The sequence below is a fragment of the Oryzias latipes genome, chromosome 11 (genome assembly GCF_002234675.1).
Source record: "Oryzias latipes chromosome 11, ASM223467v1".
Lineage (NCBI taxonomy): Eukaryota > Metazoa > Chordata > Actinopteri > Beloniformes > Adrianichthyidae > Oryzias > Oryzias latipes.
In genome coordinates this window covers 11,587,324-11,605,810 of record NC_019869.2, presented here as the reverse complement: position 1 = coordinate 11,605,810, position 18,487 = coordinate 11,587,324, and the positions used below count along the sequence as shown (strand labels likewise).

At 38.6% G+C, this 18,487-nt stretch overlaps 1 protein-coding gene across 1 annotated transcript in view; it reads right to left on the bottom strand.

Annotated features, from left to right (window-relative positions):
• The window catches only part of LOC101174515 (regulating synaptic membrane exocytosis protein 3), a 41,107-nt gene that overhangs the window by 14,786 nt on the left and 7,834 nt on the right, over positions 1–18,487 (bottom strand). The window contains exon 2 of the mRNA XM_004074021.4: positions 10,549–10,872. Coding sequence (XP_004074069.1) covers positions 10,549–10,810 — 262 coding nt within the window. The 5' untranslated portion in view covers positions 10,811–10,872. The remainder of the gene's footprint in view (positions 1–10,548; positions 10,873–18,487) is intronic.

The window sequence follows — 18,487 nt, the reverse complement described above, 5'->3', positions numbered from 1 at the left end:
AAGTAATTTATGTTGTGGAGAGGATGCTCCATGGCAAACATTTCTGCACTACATTTCCCTCAATCTATTCACTGCTCTGCATGTCATCGGCCGACTCTGTTCCTTTCAAATCCAGATCATGCAGGCTGACGGTGAAGTGGAAGACACTCCACTGCCTCCATTTCTCAGATGAATAAACGGATAAAGCTGCTCATGAGATAAGAGTGTGTTCAACAGAGGAGTGACTCACCTGATAAACCTGGGAAGGTGCGTGTGAGCCTTCTTTGGCTGATACTAAGAATAGCTGGTAATAAATAGAAGACAGACAGAAGCAAAAAGCCACCACCAACCCTCGCCCCTAACAAAAGCTAGACTGATGCAGAGTGGGAGTCACAGCTATGAATGGAAACCAATGAAAACTCAGTATTTAGAGAAAAAACGAAGTACCAATTCAGCACAGTTAGTCATTTCTTCTTCTTTTTCTGGCAAAAAATGTTTGTTTTTTTACGTAGGAATTTAGACTTTTCCACATTTCCACAAAAAGAAAATTCTGAAAATAAATAAACGATTTTCTAAATCAAATTGTAAATCTTATGATTATACAAACCAGTGAATCAGAATCAAATGTGATCAGTATATTGACAGTGGTGTCCAGCTCTAAAATAGGAGTTATAATATTTTTTGTTTACATGAAATATTTGTGCCTAAAATTGTGTAGAATATGAAAAAATCAAATTCCTAACTGAAATTCTCTTAATGTACAACACAAACGGAAAGAAATATTAAATCATGGTGATCTAATTATTGACAATTTTCTTTTTTAAATATAAATGTTTTCAAACATGTTCATATTTACAATACCATCAATATGAGACACATTTATAAATAATACTAATAATAACAGCGACAACAATAATTAAAGCCGCAAGCGGCGTTTTATGGCCCGCAGACGCAACCCGCCTTCCACGCCCAACTCTAAGCACCACCGCCCTCACCGCCCACTTTTGATAAAGGCTAGTCAAAACTGCATATGCTAATTATCAACTGACTCAGAAAAACACATTACCTAAAATGCTAATTATGCTAACTATGCTAGCTATGCTAATGTGGCTAAAAGTGCTAGCATTGCGATCAGCATCATCTACTGACTCAGAAAAACACATTACCTAAAATGCTAATTATGCTAACAATGCTAGCTATGATAATGTGGCTAAAAAGGCTAGCATAGCGATCAGCATCAACTGACTCACAAAAACACATTTCCTAAAATGCTAATTATGCTAACTATGCTAGCTATGCTAATGTTGCTAAAAGTGCTAGCATAGCGATCAGCACCATCAACTGACTCAAAAAAACACATTACCTAAAATGCTAATTATGCTAACTATGCTAGCTATGCTAATGTGGCTAAAAGTGCTAGCATAGCGATCAGCATCATCAACTGACTCAGAAAAACACAGTACCTAAAATGCTAATTATGCTAACTATGCTAGCTATGCTAATGTGGCTAAAATTGCTAGCATAGCGATCAGCATCATCAAATCCATTGGTGAGAGCTATATGCCATAAATTGATAAAAACCCACTTTTTCCAAAATGGCGGCTTTTTTGTTTATTTTATCTCCATAGCAACCCTTTTATGTTTTGGTCCCCTTGAGGAGACGAACAGATTGACGTCAGTTTCGGACAAATCGGTAAAAGTAAACTTTTTGTCGTCCTTAGCAACAGTGGTTTTATGCTAACCACGCCCACATTCCTTATATGTCCATATCCAGTGTTTTTCAATGTATTCAGTTTCAGGCATGAATGCATGCATTCAATTTTCACTGTATTGTATTGAAATGCACGTTGCATATTGTATTGAAAAGCTTGCCACGCGCACGCCGTTCAAAATCTACAACTTCTAATTCCAACATTTATTCCACAGTAGCTTGCCATTGATGCCCAAAAAGTTTCGAGATGATCGATAAAAATTCCAACGACAAGTTTACGTTTGAATCCGGTGGCAAAGGTGTTTTTTATAGAAAATTCAAGATGGCCGCCTTTTCCCAAGGTCAAAGGTCGACGAAACTCCAGAGGTGATTGTAGAGTTATGCTAGGGACATGCGCATCAAATTTCGTGAAAATGAAAAAAAGTTCATTTTTCCATATTGTGTAAAAACGCGAAAATTCAAGATGGCGGCCTTTTCCCGAGGTCAAAGGTGGACGAAACTCCCGAGGTAGTTGTGGACTTGCTCTAGCAACATGTGAGTCAAATTTCGTGAAAAATCGCTCGAAAAAAAGTTCATTTTTCCATATTGTGGAAAAACGCGAAAAACGAAAATGGCAGATTTTGGCACAAAATGGCCGCCAAACCGTAGGTCGTGTCACCATCCCGTAATGATTTCAAAAGGTCCTTTGGATATCGCGGACAAGGGTAGATTGGTTTCGTTAGTCCATTCTCAAAAAAAAAAGTTCCGAATTTTTTCGTTTTTGCCGAGTCGGCACATTTTTTTGCGACGGTTTTTTGCTTACCACGCCCACATTCCTTTATCGATCTTGTCGTATGTGACATCGTTTTGTTCAGTGTAGGCCAGGGTATCGCATATTTCAGTTTCAGGCTATTCCGATAAAATATGTGCGAGCTAGCTAAAATGGCGACGGTTGCGAATTCGCCACGCGCACGCGTTTCAAATTCTACAACTTCTAATTCCAACATTTTGTCCAGAGTAGCTGGCCATTGGTGCCCGAAAAGTTACGAGACGATTGATGAAAATTCCAACGACGAGTTTTCGTTTGTATCTGGTGCTAAAGGTGCTTTTTTGAGAAAATTCCAGATGGCGGCCTTTTCCCAAGGTCAAAGGTCAACGACACTTCTGGGGTGTTTGTAGACTGGAGCTGGCAGCAAGTGTGTGCAATTGCGTGAAAATCGTTCAAACAAAAGTGTCTTTTCCCCATATTGTGGGAAAACACGAAAATCGCCAATTCTCAGAGTTCGCCACAAAATGGCCGCCAAGCCGTAGGTCGTGTGGCCGCCCCGTAATGATTTCAAAACATCTTTGGGATATGCCCGACACGTGTGTCTTGGTTTCGCGACTGTATTTTGAAGTACATTTTGTTCGGCCCCATACGCGATTTTCGGCCCATTCCTTTTTTTGACGGGATCGCTGGCCGTGATGTCATCGTCTTCGGGGGGGTGACGTTGACTCTGTGGAAAATTCATTTGCAATTTATCCCAGGTGTGTGCACATTTTGGTGACTTTTCGAGCATGCGGCGGGGGTCAAATTCTCGCTGAAAGGCGGCGAAGTCGTCGTTCCAACTGCGAAAACAATATGGTCCTTGCAGTCAGTGACTGCTGCTGCGGGCCATAATAAGGTATGAGGAATAGCAGTGCGCGACTTTGCGAGCTCGCCACGCGGACGCCGTTCAAAATCTACAACTTCTGATTGCAACATTTTTTTCACAGTAGCTTGCCGTTGATGCCCAAAAAGTTTCGAGACGATCGCGGAAAATTCCAACGACAAGTTTACGATTGAATCCGGCGGTAAAGGCGTTTTTTATAGAAAATTCAAGATGGCTGCCCTTTCCCGAGGTCAAAGGTGGACGAAACTCCCGAGGTAGTTGTGGACTTGCTCTAGCAACATGTGAGTCAAATTTCGTGAAAAATCGCTCGAAAAAAAGTTCATTTTTCCATATTGTGGAAAAACGCGAAAAACGAAAATGGCAGATTTTGGCACAAAATGGCCGCCAAACCGTAGGTCGTGTCACCATCCCGTAATGATTTCAAAAGGTCCTTTGGATATCGCGGACAAGGGTAGATTGGTTTCGTTAGTCCATTCTCAAAAAAAAAGTTCCGAATTTTTTCGTTTTTGCCGAGTCGGCACATTTTTTTGCGACGGTTTTTTGCTTACCACGCCCACATTCCTTTATCGATCTTGTCGTATGTGACATCGTTTTGTTCAGTGTAGGCCAGGGTATCGCATATTTCAGTTTCAGGCTATTCCGATAAAATATGTGCGAGCTAGCTAAAATGGCGACGGTTGCGAATTCGCCACGCGCACGCGTTTCAAATTCTACAACTTCTAATTCCAACATTTTGTCCAGAGTAGCTGGCCATTGGTGCCCGAAAAGTTACGAGACGATTGATGAAAATTCCAACGACGAGTTTTCGTTTGTATCTGGTGCTAAAGGTGCTTTTTTGAGAAAATTCCAGATGGCGGCCTTTTCCCAAGGTCAAAGGTCAACGACACTTCTGGGGTGTTTGTAGACTGGAGCTGGCAGCAAGTGTGTGCAATTGCGTGAAAATCGTTCAAACAAAAGTGTCTTTTCCCCATATTGTGGGAAAACACGAAAATCGCCAATTCTCAGAGTTCGCCACAAAATGGCCGCCAAGCCGTAGGTCGTGTGGCCGCCCCGTAATGATTTCAAAACATCTTTGGGATATGCCCGACACGTGTGTCTTGGTTTCGCGACTGTATTTTGAAGTACATTTTGTTCGGCCCCATACGCGATTTTCGGCCCATTCCTTTTTTTGACGGGATCGCTGGCCGTGATGTCATCGTCTTCGGGGGGGTGACGTTGACTCTGTGGAAAATTCATTTGCAATTTATCCCAGGTGTGTGCACATTTTGGTGACTTTTCGAGCATGCGGCGGGGGTCAAATTCTCGCTGAAAGGCGGCGAAGTCGTCGTTCCAACTGCGAAAACAATATGGTCCTTGCAGTCAGTGACTGCTGCTGCGGGCCATAATAAGGTATGAGGAATAGCAGTGCGCGACTTTGCGAGCTCGCCACGCGGACGCCGTTCAAAATCTACAACTTCTGATTGCAACATTTTTTTCACAGTAGCTTGCCGTTGATGCCCAAAAAGTTTCGAGACGATCGCGGAAAATTCCAACGACAAGTTTACGATTGAATCCGGCGGTAAAGGCGTTTTTTATAGAAAATTCAAGATGGCTGCCTTTTCCCGAGGTCAAAGGTGGACGAAACTCCCGAGGTAGTTGTGGACTTGCTCTAGCAACATGTGAGTCAAATTTCGTGAAAAATCGCTCGAAAAAAAGTTCATTTTTCCATATTGTGGAAAAACGCGAAAAACGAAAATGGCAGATTTTGGCACAAAATGGCCGCCAAACCGTAGGTCGTGTCACCATCCCGTAATGATTTCAAAAGGTCCTTTGGATATCGCGGACAAGGGTAGATTGGTTTCGTTAGTCCATTCTCAAAAAAAAAGTTCCGAATTTTTTCGTTTTTGCCGAGTCGGCACATTTTTTTGCGACGGTTTTTTGCTTACCACGCCCACATTCCTTTATCGATCTTGTCGTATGTGACATCGTTTTGTTCAGTGTAGGCCAGGGTATCGCATATTTCAGTTTCAGGCTATTCCGATAAAATATGTGCGAGCTAGCTAAAATGGCGACGGTTGCGAATTCGCCACGCGCACGCGTTTCAAATTCTACAACTTCTAATTCCAACATTTTGTCCAGAGTAGCTGGCCATTGGTGCCCGAAAAGTTACGAGACGATTGATGAAAATTCCAACGACGAGTTTTCGTTTGTATCTGGTGCTAAAGGTGCTTTTTTGAGAAAATTCCAGATGGCGGCCTTTTCCCAAGGTCAAAGGTCAACGACACTTCTGGGGTGTTTGTAGACTGGAGCTGGCAGCAAGTGTGTGCAATTGCGTGAAAATCGTTCAAACAAAAGTGTCTTTTCCCCATATTGTGGGAAAACACGAAAATCGCCAATTCTCAGAGTTCGCCACAAAATGGCCGCCAAGCCGTAGGTCGTGTGGCCGCCCCGTAATGATTTCAAAACATCTTTGGGATATGCCCGACACGTGTGTCTTGGTTTCGCGACTGTATTTTGAAGTACATTTTGTTCGGCCCCATACGCGATTTTCGGCCCATTCCTTTTTTTGACGGGATCGCTGGCCGTGATGTCATCGTCTTCGGGGGGGTGACGTTGACTCTGTGGAAAATTCATTTGCAATTTATCCCAGGTGTGTGCACATTTTGGTGACTTTTCGAGCATGCGGCGGGGGTCAAATTCTCGCTGAAAGGCGGCGAAGTCGTCGTTCCAACTGCGAAAACAATATGGTCCTTGCAGTCAGTGACTGCTGCTGCGGGCCATAATAATATAATATGCTTGTTAATGCTGCCCCTTAAGAAAAACTGTTATACAATCAATGTCTATGATAGCCAAAATAGTAATAATAAGACATTTTTATCATTATATCATATATTCTTATATCGTGCCCATACTGTATGTTATTTAACTGTTTTTAAACTTTAGAATATTTTAACATTGTTCTTGTTCAAACCCCAGATTATTCCAATTTTTAGCTGCACACAAAGACAAACAACATCCTCCATGCTGCTTCGTACCAATAGTACTTTAATTTTCCTCTTGGATAATTGCTTATTTTCTCTCACTATAAAAAATTCTGGAGGTTATTTGGCTACATGTAGTTTTATGCTGTATTTGATACTACCGAATCTTGAAAAATAGCAAATACAGCATTTTTGACTGGATAAAAAGTTGATTTGTATGCTCTAAGTATCTAGGTATGATCCCAACTGCTCGTTTTTGTTACTTATACAATAGACAGAATGTAGAATTATAAATATTCCATCTGTTTTCAACGTGCTTAATCCCTTTTGAGGTCACAGGGTTGCTGGGGCCTATCACAGCCACCATTGGGCTGGAGGCGGGGCACTGCGTGGACGGTTTACAACAGTTAGAATCCAAATCGTTTCAAATCATGCCAAACTGCACGATCCAACTCAGATTGGGTTAATCCAGTAAAACTGGCTCTATTGTCTGTATTTTACTAAAATCCTGTACAATTGATCAGCAGAAATTGAAAAAAGGATAGTAATAAAAAAAAGAGTAATTTAAGGCTCGGAACCATGTTTTCCTCCCTTCTGTCAAGTAACAAGTCATAATCCAAAAGACTCAGCATGGCACAGACAAATTTAGAGGATGAAATAAAACCTTCACCTGAGCAGAAATGAACATTAAAAACTTCAAAATCTGTCATTTTGTTCCGTCTTAGTTGCACCTGAGAACATCTTAATCTAATCTCATTCCTCCCTTTATCACCTCATCACCCAAACTGTCTCCTCCATAGTGCTCTCCTCTTGGCTGCCCTTGTGGTGAAAACATCAACAGCTCCCTCTGTGTCAGACAAGTGTCAGCTGTGCCTTAGAGCGCCAAGCATCCATGTGTGCAAGTGTTATTATTGAGTACTGACTGAGGACACAAAATGTCCTCTGATGTCCATAATCGGTAAAAAACAGCAACATTTTTCCACTGGAGAGCTCCTTCACATGCCCACAAATTTCAGATAACTGGGAATAATTCGATTTTTGCAAATTTACTTTGGCATGGCCATCATCAGAAAATCAGGGTCTACATACACGTTGTAGTCTATTAGCTGTTTTATTACAGAGAATGTGCATAAAGCTGAATTTCTAAACTGCCTGTCACATTTGAAACTTTTGAGCGTCGGTTCTTGATGAATATGGCGGCACCAATGCTGGTCGCAATAGCTTTACAAATGTCTGAACTAAAGTCTGCAAATTAGACAACCCATTGCTGCAAATGGAGGTTGCCTTGGATACACGACCTTATCCTGAGGTCAGCTTCCCGTACCCTCATTTTATTTACACTTGCACACTTGTAAAACTAAGAAATAAATCTGATAAACATGGATACCTGCCAGGAAATGTCTGCTTTCCTGGGATAAATCTAAATATTGAGTAACTACCATTACAGCATAACATGGTCACTTGAAAAATCCAATAATTCTAACACTGTTTTCCCGACAATCGTGACAGTCTGGGTGTATTCAGACTGAAAATTTGTTCCGGATTATCAGGGAAAATTAACTCTGGCTCACTTTAAGCAAACCAAATGTGTCCAGTCTGAATACACCCTTAGAGTTACTGTTGTTGTATATTTTAATCTTCTTGTCTTTGACATGTTAAGAAAAGCAAATGGTGGCTTTTTTCATTTTAAGACATACATTTGACATACATTTATCTATTCACAATAATCATGAACTAAAGTGAAACATCTTGCTGCTGTGAAGGATAATCAACAAGACTGCTGCACTTCATCAAGTATCTCATGAAGAGTGTTTCTGACTGTGGAGGTCGGCAGAGTTGTTTCTGACAGGCAGCAGTGGATGCAGTTTGTTTTTTCTGGACAACTGTAAGGGTTATGTTTCTACACACTAATTTTCTCAGGAAAGCTCATTGAAGAAACTTTATTATTATGAAATAAGGTTTCTTCAATAGTGCCAGTTAAACCAAATAGTTTTTATTATCCAGAAGTCTGCTGGGAGAAAAAAAATCAGTCTTCATGTTTATCCATTCTAAGTGTTTTGATAGGTTGGTGCGTGGCATACTTGTCAAACACCTTGTAACAATTGTATATTTACCTAAGACCAAAGTTAAACATAAAAACTTTAGGAGCATAAACATTGTTTTGTAATAGAAAATGCAGTTATTACTGCAAAACAACGGTATTTGCATTTCTACAAAACCAAATTTATGCATTAAACAAACTAATAACGACAGCAGAGACTGAAAGACAAATGTCAGATGTCAGTTGTGGATATTTTTTTTTATTTTTTAAATCAAACCTAGATCTACAACATCCAGATTTCCAAGTAAAATAAGTTATAAACAAAACTTAAGTGCTCAGTACTTTTGCCAGCAGAGGGCGATACAAACAATTTTGGATTCAGAAACACCTTGAAATGGAAAAAGAAGATGAGATAAAATAGAGAGAGAAAAAACTAAAGACTAAAGAAAATGCTGAAGAAAAAACCTAATTTCTGGCAGCTTGCAAACATTTGTTGATAGCCTCAGTGAGAGAGTATTTTGCCTTAGTGAGGATATTTAATTCCCCAAATCTTGTGCAACATGTTTTGTTTATGTCCTTTTCCATGTAAAATGGATGCAAAAATCAAGAGGTAAAAAATCCAGAAAGTAAAAATAAATGAAAAAATGATTCAACAACACATTTATTCTGTATTTATAAACATAAAACTCACATTCTGTGATGAGAGTGGACACAGACGGACATTTGGAAAGACAAAGTGCTAAGAGGAAATGAAAACGTTAATATCTTTTATTTTTATCAATAGACAAATATACGGGGGGAAAAACATATTTTCCCTAAAACAAACTGTATCTGCTAACCCTGTTTGGCTCTCTTCCTGTATGATCCCTCCACATGTTTACTTTAGTCTTGATCAGGTATCCGCGGTTGTGTTCTCCACTGAGCTGCAAATTAAGAAACACTTTTGTTGCCAGTGCACAGTGATGTGTAATCAAACAACACGGGGGACATGAAAGATCAATCATGTACGTCTTTGAAAACAAAGTGGATGCATCTGAGTGGATGCATCAGAATGGAGCAGAGTGGGGTGCTTATGGCCCGCCCAGCATTTTTTCTACAGAACAAATGCGATCTTTTCAAATGGCATCTTTTCATCTGCTCCTGATTCACAACGATTTGCATTAAAAAATACTCGGAAATGCATTTTTTAAGATTCATTTTCTCAATATATGTCCTCCATGATCAGAAAAAATGCTAAAAGAACATGTTAAAATATACCAAAAAAACACAATATTCATGAGAGTAGGTCACTGGAGATGTCGCCAGCATCACCTAAATGACACTGTTTCTTTGACATAAGCTACATTCACACCGCCCTCAGCAACCCGCGTTCAAGCGCCACTTCCAATAAAATTTGGTAGTACTGTAACTGCTGAAGCCAAGTCCCTTTCGATTTATGGATATTTGGACAATTCTGCTTTGTGCACAGCACAAGTCTTTCATATATCGGTATAGAGCTGTGAAAGAAAAAACCTTGAAGGAAGATTTGCAAGATTTGCACCGCTTCAACATTTCATACCAAGCGTCTTCAAACTGTAGGACAAGCGCTAATAAATAGAAGACAAAGAGAACCTCCCTGCTCGTCCAGTGTGAACACCGTGGACTAAATGTGTGTTCAAGAAAACGTATTTAACACGTTTTTGAACGCGCGTCACACGCCCTGTGTCATCGTAGCCTCAGGTCAACATGAATCAGCTGATTCTGCTTTTCATAGCAGCTTTACACCAATACAAACTGTTATGCAACACATAATTAACGTAAAGTGTTGCATGACCACACAAAGTTGCTTGTCTCCGTTTTGTTAATGCGGATTGTGTTAACACTTCACTACTGTGCAGTGCTGCATATCAACACAAGACTGCTTTTCTCTACTTTAGAATCCGTTGGATTACGTTACTTGGGTAAACAGTTGAGGAGTTATGGTAGTCAATAGAAAGTCTAAAGCTTCAGTGATAAAGGTTTAAGTTACATTAAATTAGATGATGAAAAGCAGATGAAAGAGTTGGAAAATGTGGTAGGAAATCTGAAGAAGGAGGAAAAGAACTGCTGGAATTAAGACAAACCAAAAATCGTGGAAAGAGGAAATACTTGAGCAGACTGCAAATAAAAATATTAGTTTAGTTGGGAATTTCATTACAGTAACACATGACCCGTGCTCCATAAAGCCAATAAAAACAGCACACTGACCTTGCTGGTTGAGCTGCTGTGTGCTTCTGCTCCACTGCGACAACCCCACAATGGCCACCATCTTGGCACCCAGACTGGAGCGCCGCTTCTTGTTCCCGGCCACTGAATCTGGACCGCCGCTGCTGGGACTCTTCTCCAGGCTGTACATGGCCCCTGAGATGCTGGAGGAGCGCACCACGTTCCGAGCGGCGGCGGCGCTCAGTCCGCTCAGAGCACTCATCCCGCCCGGGCTGGGAACCTCTACAGAGCTGCTGAGCATCATGGTCCTGATGAACTGATGAGCTAATGAAGTGGACCAGATGGTCCCAGATGATTGGAAACGGGCTAAAGAAAACAAGAAAATGAATATACATTTTCAACTGGAAGTATATATGTAATGCTAAAGGCAGTAAAGGAAGTGAATGGCAAACATTTCCCATTTCTAAGTGAAGAAAGAGAAGAAGGAACAAAAAGGTCACCAGCTGAACAGAGGAGGAAGCAGACAGCTGAAAAGCATCTTCACACAAACACACACTATATCTGATTTAGATTGGTCTTGAAGGCAAAACACTGTCAGCTGGAATTTGTCGCTGTTGTGTTTTTAATCTTGTTTTTCATCCAAACCCAGTAACAGCTGATAAGGTCTACAGCTTAAGTAATCGATGACGAGAGGCATAAAAACCTCCTGAGGTTATGAAAGGCGAGATGCTGTAGTTCGCTTTTATATCTGCTGATTTCTGGTTTCCAATTTCCTTTTTTTGTGTGTTTCCTTTAACTAATTCTTAGTTGAATTAGACTTTTCCAAAGTCTGCTGTCATTTTTCTGCACTCACACATTTCCTGATAAGCTGCTACTAACGCCAACACTGCCTTGGTTCTGTTTAGGTGTCCTGGTCGGCCATGACAGTGTGACAGTGTGCTCACAAACACCATCAGTGTGAAACTGAAGCTGTGAAATGGTTTTCAGCAAAGCAGGGTATTGATTGGAGTTGTTCTAGAGCATCTGATATGGGGCTAAATAATACATTATAATACAATCTGTCTGCATTACTCAATAATTCTAGTTAAACATCAATGGTATAAAAAATGTATAAAATTTGACTTAACAATTTAAAAAATATGCATAACTTTTACACCAGTTCAAGTGCTTTGCACAAAAGGCAATGACCAAAGTTGACTTAAGCAAACAATAAATGCATACAAGTATAAATGAATGTGTTCCTAAAACACAAAATCAAATAAAAAATATACAATAATAAAATGTTCTTTTGGATTACTTTGGGATTTAGGATTACAGGCTTCTTTATATTCCAACATAAGAAATACACCTGATGCAGTTAACAGTTTCCTAATCCACTTTTTCTTAATACATTTAATTTAAAATTACAGGATTTGGTAGATTTAAAAACTGTCCAAATTATGTATAAAGCATCAATAAATTCTCTGCCAGCTAATATTCAATCTTTGTTTCAAAACAGAGATGCTGTTAATAAATATAAATTGAAATTCAACCTAAAGTAAGGACAATCCTAAAATGGATGTGTATCTCAGTAAAGGGTGTCACACTCTGGACCACTTTAGGGGATATGAAAACTTTTAAAAATCTTGTTCATTTTAAAGGTGTGTTTAAAAGATACTAATGAATAAGTACCAAGATGCAATGTAATGATAACGATGAGTATGTGTATTCTTCTGGACTATTGAGTGATCATTAACAATGGGGGGAAGAAAAAAAATGGGGGAAGAGAGGAGGGAAAGGAAAAAAGAAGAAGAAACATGTTTCCATGTCTTCACACGTGTTGTTGGTTTGTTTTGTTCTTGTATCTTTTTTTAGCTGAGGCATCTGGTTTCCTTTTTCCTTTTTTCTAGGGGGTGCGGTGTTGGGTCGGAGAATTTGGCCGTGTCTTTGTCAGGTGTTTCTGAAATCTTGTACTACTAGAATGTGTGAAGCAAATGTTCTCATTTACATGGAAGACATTTATATATTTTTAAAGTACCACTCCTGTTTCTCTTTTTTAAAAGTGTTACCAGAGGTCTTCTAATTATGATTATGTTGTTTTTTAGCCAAATCAAAAACCTGTGTCAATTTTCCATAGGAATATAGTCTCTTCAGAGCAGCAGGAGCTCATTAAAAATTCAACTCTAAGTTATGACGGGACTGTCAGAGTCCGTGGAGCAACCCCGCCCCTCTTTCCCTCTTTCCCTCCCAGTTGTGGAGCAGAATGGAGCAGAAAGCTTCACCCAGTGTCTTTTCTGTGTAACAAATAAGCTCTTTTTCAAATTACATTTTGAATGAACAATTTGAATAAAGAAATACTTATCTTAATTTTCTTCATATAAGTTCTACATCATCAGAAAATTACCACAAGAAAGTGTTAGAAACATCAGAGCGGCTCCTAAAGTTTTACAAAAGTTACAAAAACTTGATAGTTCCTTTACAGTTTGATTTCTGTGATGTGAAGCAGGAATTCCCGTTGGAAATAATAAACAACTAAACAGAACGTTGTGATTGTTGGAATAATTAAAAAAAAAAAAGTTCAATTCAGCGTGTTATGCTAGTTTTGCATATATTTTCTAGCTAGTAAACTAAACCACATGTAATATTTGCTTCAACGGTCTCCATAAATCATGATCACAGCACTGCTTGCTCCCACAACCATAATGCCTAAACCAAAAGACTTTGCTGACCAGGACCTTTGGGAGAATTACCAGAAGAGCTGACGCGGCTGCTTCAGAGAAACAATGAAGTGGTGGAGCAAAGGTTGGAGCAGCAGATTCTGACGTTTGAATGGAAACTTAGTAATAACCAGAAAGGTTGGGTGCACTATCCTCCACATTTTATGTCTCAAAGTTGACGGAAGAGTTTTCAAATTCCCATTTAATGTAGACATTCAGGTGAGATTATATGTCTTTAATTTCTCCGTGTCCTTTTCTTTGCTTCCTCACTGACTCTCCATCCTTCTTATAAAAGCTCAACTGCACTCGTCTGTGCCTCTCCGGGGGGGCTTTTAACTTTGAACATGCATCGAGCAGCGCAGGAGAACATGAGCAGAAAAGGAGGAATAGAGAGGGCTGCAGGACATAAATAGACCGATTCTGCATTCAGAGCGGCACAAGGATGTGGAGGAAGAGGAACGTGGAAAGAGGAGAAGCTCCATAACGAACGGACACCAGGAGAGGCACCGCAGGAAGCTATGGCGCGATCTTTGAGAAATAATGGAGTGGGTGTCGGAGAGGGAGAAATAATATGACGCTGGCACTGACAAGAACTGAAACACGCATCCATTCCTCGTATTTAGATAACGATGCTGACATGCTCTAATGTGACAGGCTGAGCGGAAGTGCATCACACTGAGTGTAGCACATTACACTGCATTTGGGTTGTGCAAAAAAAGGGCAATTAAGGGGACTGTAAAGGATATAAGGATGCTTCGTTGGATGAAAGGACAAAGATTTGTGTCCTGATCTCTATACCACGCAAAAGTTGTTGTTCGTTTAAGTGCAAAAGTTGCTTCAATTATCAAACTTCAACTATTAGATATAGCTTTCTAATATCTAGATATACCTGTATAGATAGTTTTAATTGTCTTCTTATTTACAGTTTTAATTGCTTGAAATAATCCAATTCCAATCTTATAATATATACTGAACAGAGAGAACAGCTGTTGATATTCATGAGAATTAAAAGGAAATGACAGATTTTTTGTTTAATATATTACTCTATGTGCTAAATTTGATCTAAACACATATTTTAAGAGAAAAGTTTACCTTTGGACATGTGGAATAAGGCAAAATAGATATGTAAACAAACTAAGAAACCAGGAATATTAGAAATATGAGTTTATAAAGAACATCACTGAAGAAGAAGAAATGTTCAAATAACTAGAAAAAGGTGACCAACCACACAAAACTGTGTTTGGAAAAAATTCTGAAATGCTAAAGCTCTTATTCAAAGTAAAACAGTTTACGGTGAGGCTTCCAACTAAAGACGGACAGTAGTTACTGGCCGGCGTAAATCATGTTGATCTCTGGAGAGGCAATGGTGCTGACACTGTTTTCAATCATATTTATAGATTTCAAAGACTTAAAAATCCTCACCTGAAGCGCTTAGATAAAAATAGATACATATAAAAAAGACAAAATAATAAGAATAGGATTATGCGTGCAAAAATACTCTGAAACAAGAAAACTATTGAAATAATGGACTAAAAATAACACATTTTTGTTTTGTTTAGATATTAATTTGTAAACTATAAACTAAATTAAAAACAAGGACCAGAGATTTTGTTTTGCTGTAACTTAAAATGGATCCTGTTTAGATAAAAAAAACAAAACTAAAAAATCTAACACTAGAATTGATTACTGTAAAACAAAAATAATGGTATGGTAGCTTTCAAATAGAATATTGCCACCAAAAAGAACGTCTTAAAAAGGAACTCTAATCATTCTTTCAATACCTCTTAAAATAAATCAATTATACTAATTTTTCAGATATTCATATTTATTTTGTTCATTCTGTAAGTCTGCTCTGTATTTGAACATGACACAGAAAGAAGCAGCAACTCAAATACAGTAGAAATAATCGTGTTAAGTTTAACAGGCTGCTGGTGCAGAAAAGTCAAGCAGCTTTCAGTTCTTTACCAAGATGTGAAGCTCCACCAAATTCTTGGGCTCCTGCTTAACAAATAAAGGCATTTACCAGTAGGCTGCTTAACAATTGTGGCTTTATTGACCTTCTAAATGCTGAAATGGATGCATCAAGCCATTCAAGCGTTCCTTTTTATTAGTCAGGGACTTCCTTCGCCTCGGTCATCAGTTCTTCGAAATGTTGCTTTCAGGGATTGGATGTGAAAGTCGATGCAATTCCAAACCACCTGAGCATTTTTAAGCACTTCCATCCCATTCTGAGAATAACATATACAGTAACAGCATTTTTCAAGTTCAGTAATGCTGATGTGTGTCGTAAAAATACATGAGGCTTTAATCTAAAGCACAGAGCAATGCTGCACAGAAAAGTATCTACACTTATGGCACTTTTTTTTATGCAGAAGGAGAGGAGCTTGAACCATAGGAAGCGATTTGAATAAAGAACAAAGACACTACTTACAGAAGTTCCAGATTATGAATCATTTTAAAGAAGTACAAGAATAAAACTCATAAAGGAGCTGTGCACACAGAAGAACAACTCTTGGTATTTTATAAGATCCAAGGAGGTTAGGATTAAATATAATCCATAAATAAAAATCTATCCATGTCTATATCCATCCATCCATCCATCCATCTATCTATCTTTCGTTCGTACAGTTTCATGATTATTGAGGAAATAATGTGTAACATAAGAGAAAAATATCGGAAGAGGCGGGGGTTGTACTAAAAAGAGTGCGTTTGCCACTTTGTAGTGCTGTCCGAATCTACAATTCTCAAATCAAGTGCCCTAGAAATTACCCAGAAGTCTCTGCGAAAAACCAGTGTGCATTGATGCTCACGAGATTGGTGAATATAGATCACAATTGATTTGATTTAATTTGAAATGGTTTATTTCAAGCAATCAAATAGGAATAATACACAAAAACAATACAATCATCAGTTATACAATCATTCAATAACTAATCAAACTTAGCATAATAAGACATAAAATTAAGTATTGCTTGAAAGGGAGTGGAAGGAAGCGAATTTATATAATCCCACCCCTGTTCTACTGTAACCATTTTATTACATGATTTATCAATGCATTGCGTCTGTACAATTCTTGCCTAAAAAATGTATTTAAATGTATTTTTTTTAAAAACCATAAACATTTTCATCTTCAGAAGACAGTGGACTCATATATGATCGTCATAAAATGCTCATATCAATGAGATTTTTGACTTTGTGAAATCGACGACATCATATCCGCCGTTTGAAAAAAAAGTAAGTGAGCGTGGTGTCCGAATTGCTTTTAAAATCCAGGTCACTGCAAAATCCCGCACTATATAGTTTTTTAGTAGTTAGGGATAAGGGTGGGAATTCAGACACAAACTTAATCTTCTATTCCTGCTGCAGTCACAAGCACCTGTAAAATACCTGTAGATGTTCCCGCCTGCACTGCTGGTCTGATCCTCCTAAACGTCTGCATCATCATTTCTGTGCCACGCCACTACCTCCCCGTACGTCTCTGAGGCCTCCAACTCTCAGAGGCCGATTCTTTCTGCCTCCATCAGCTAACTGGAAATGTCTCAGCTCCATTCCACACCTCAACACAACTCTTTCCCACCTCCCCTGACGTCTGCTGTAATATCCTGCTGAGGGGAGAGACAATTCAGGGTTCCTCTGGCATACTCCTTTTAGTTCAAAAACTGTTAACTATTCATTGTGGCATTTTCTCAAAAAAACAACATTAATGAGCTCTAAACTGTTATAAAAATTAAAAGATTGCGCTAAGAGTGCACAGCCTTAATGTTTTATTAAGTATTTACAGTTTTATAATCAAATAAAACTATTTTAACTTAGTGAAAAAAGGAGAATATTAGAGAAGCATTTATTTTCTGTTTATTTTGCATGCCAGTAATTAGAGATATGCTGCACAGTTCATTTGCAACAAATGCCATTGACATTATAGGACTTTGCTTGTTAAAAGGGAAGAAGTCAAAATGAATTATTTTTCTTTATTATTTATTTATATTTATATCTAATAACCAAACACTTTAGATAATCTTAGTTAGGCCTGCACAACAAATCGCAAATTTATCCTTATCCCGATATCAAGTTGTGCAATATGCATTTCGCAAAAGACGGCAAAAATTGCAATAAAAAGTTACCTTAAATCTGCTAAAACAATCTTATAGCGGCTTGAAGTATTTAATGAATCAAATAAATGCCTTTATGCATTTGACCAATCAGATGGACACCTTCATGTTGTTGACCAATCAGATGGAGCTCTTTTATGATAGATGCTCGCCTCCTATGTAGACGAGGGACATTTGGAGTGTAATTTCAGTTATGTTGACTCTTCTTTAAACGAAATTGATGTTTTTGGTTGTTTTGTTATTTGTTCATGTACCACAAGTTATATCGTCATCGCAATATTAATTACTAATATTGCAAGTTTTCCTCATACTGTGCAGCCCTAATCTTAGTGTTGGAGAGCACAGTGTAATCCAAAGCTAGTCTTTAAACCACATTCTGGACTATATAGTATAAAGTTTCTAAAAATCACTGTAATATTTCACAGCATCCTGAATATTTGTCTCCATGTGCACAATATCATTTTGTGTTTACTGCGTAAAAAAAGCAAAGCAGTGATTTTTCATGGTGCATATTTGAAACGAGAATTGTGTAAAGCTTTAAGTGATTTTCATCAGAGCAGTCCGATGGATTCAGCTCAGTAGGTGGGTTGTATGGAAATTCAATTCAATTCAATTCAATTCAATTTTATTTGTATAGCCCAAAATCACAACAACAGTCGTCTCGATGGGCTTCGAAGTAAAACATGAACTCAAAAGGATCATGAATACAAAGAGTTGAATAGGAAAATACTAAATTGAACTAACAAACTGACTAAGCTATACTGGCATGCCTGCCCTTAGACCCCCCTTCGCGGTAAGGAAAAACTCCAAAAAAAACAATAATCACATCTTCATTTTTTCGGATTTCACACTACTGAATGAAGCAAACCGTAGTGCCTGAATCCCTCTTTATTCACTAAATGCCATGGAATTATCCAAGCTATCCCTGAAAATCTTCTCACTCAAAGTCTTTTCTTGCATGTTGTTAGGCAAAGAAGTGATTTCAGATAGCTTTAAAATAGGGATGTAAAAGATGCAGATATGTATCAAAACTTTGATCTCGTTCTGCGAGTAACAGCAGTTAAAAACCCACAGATATGAACACGATCATGTTGGTAAAAAGTTGTGAAATTGATGAGGAAGTAAATAATCGGTTTATGTCAAACTTCCTGTCTTTGCCTTTTTATGTACATGTGA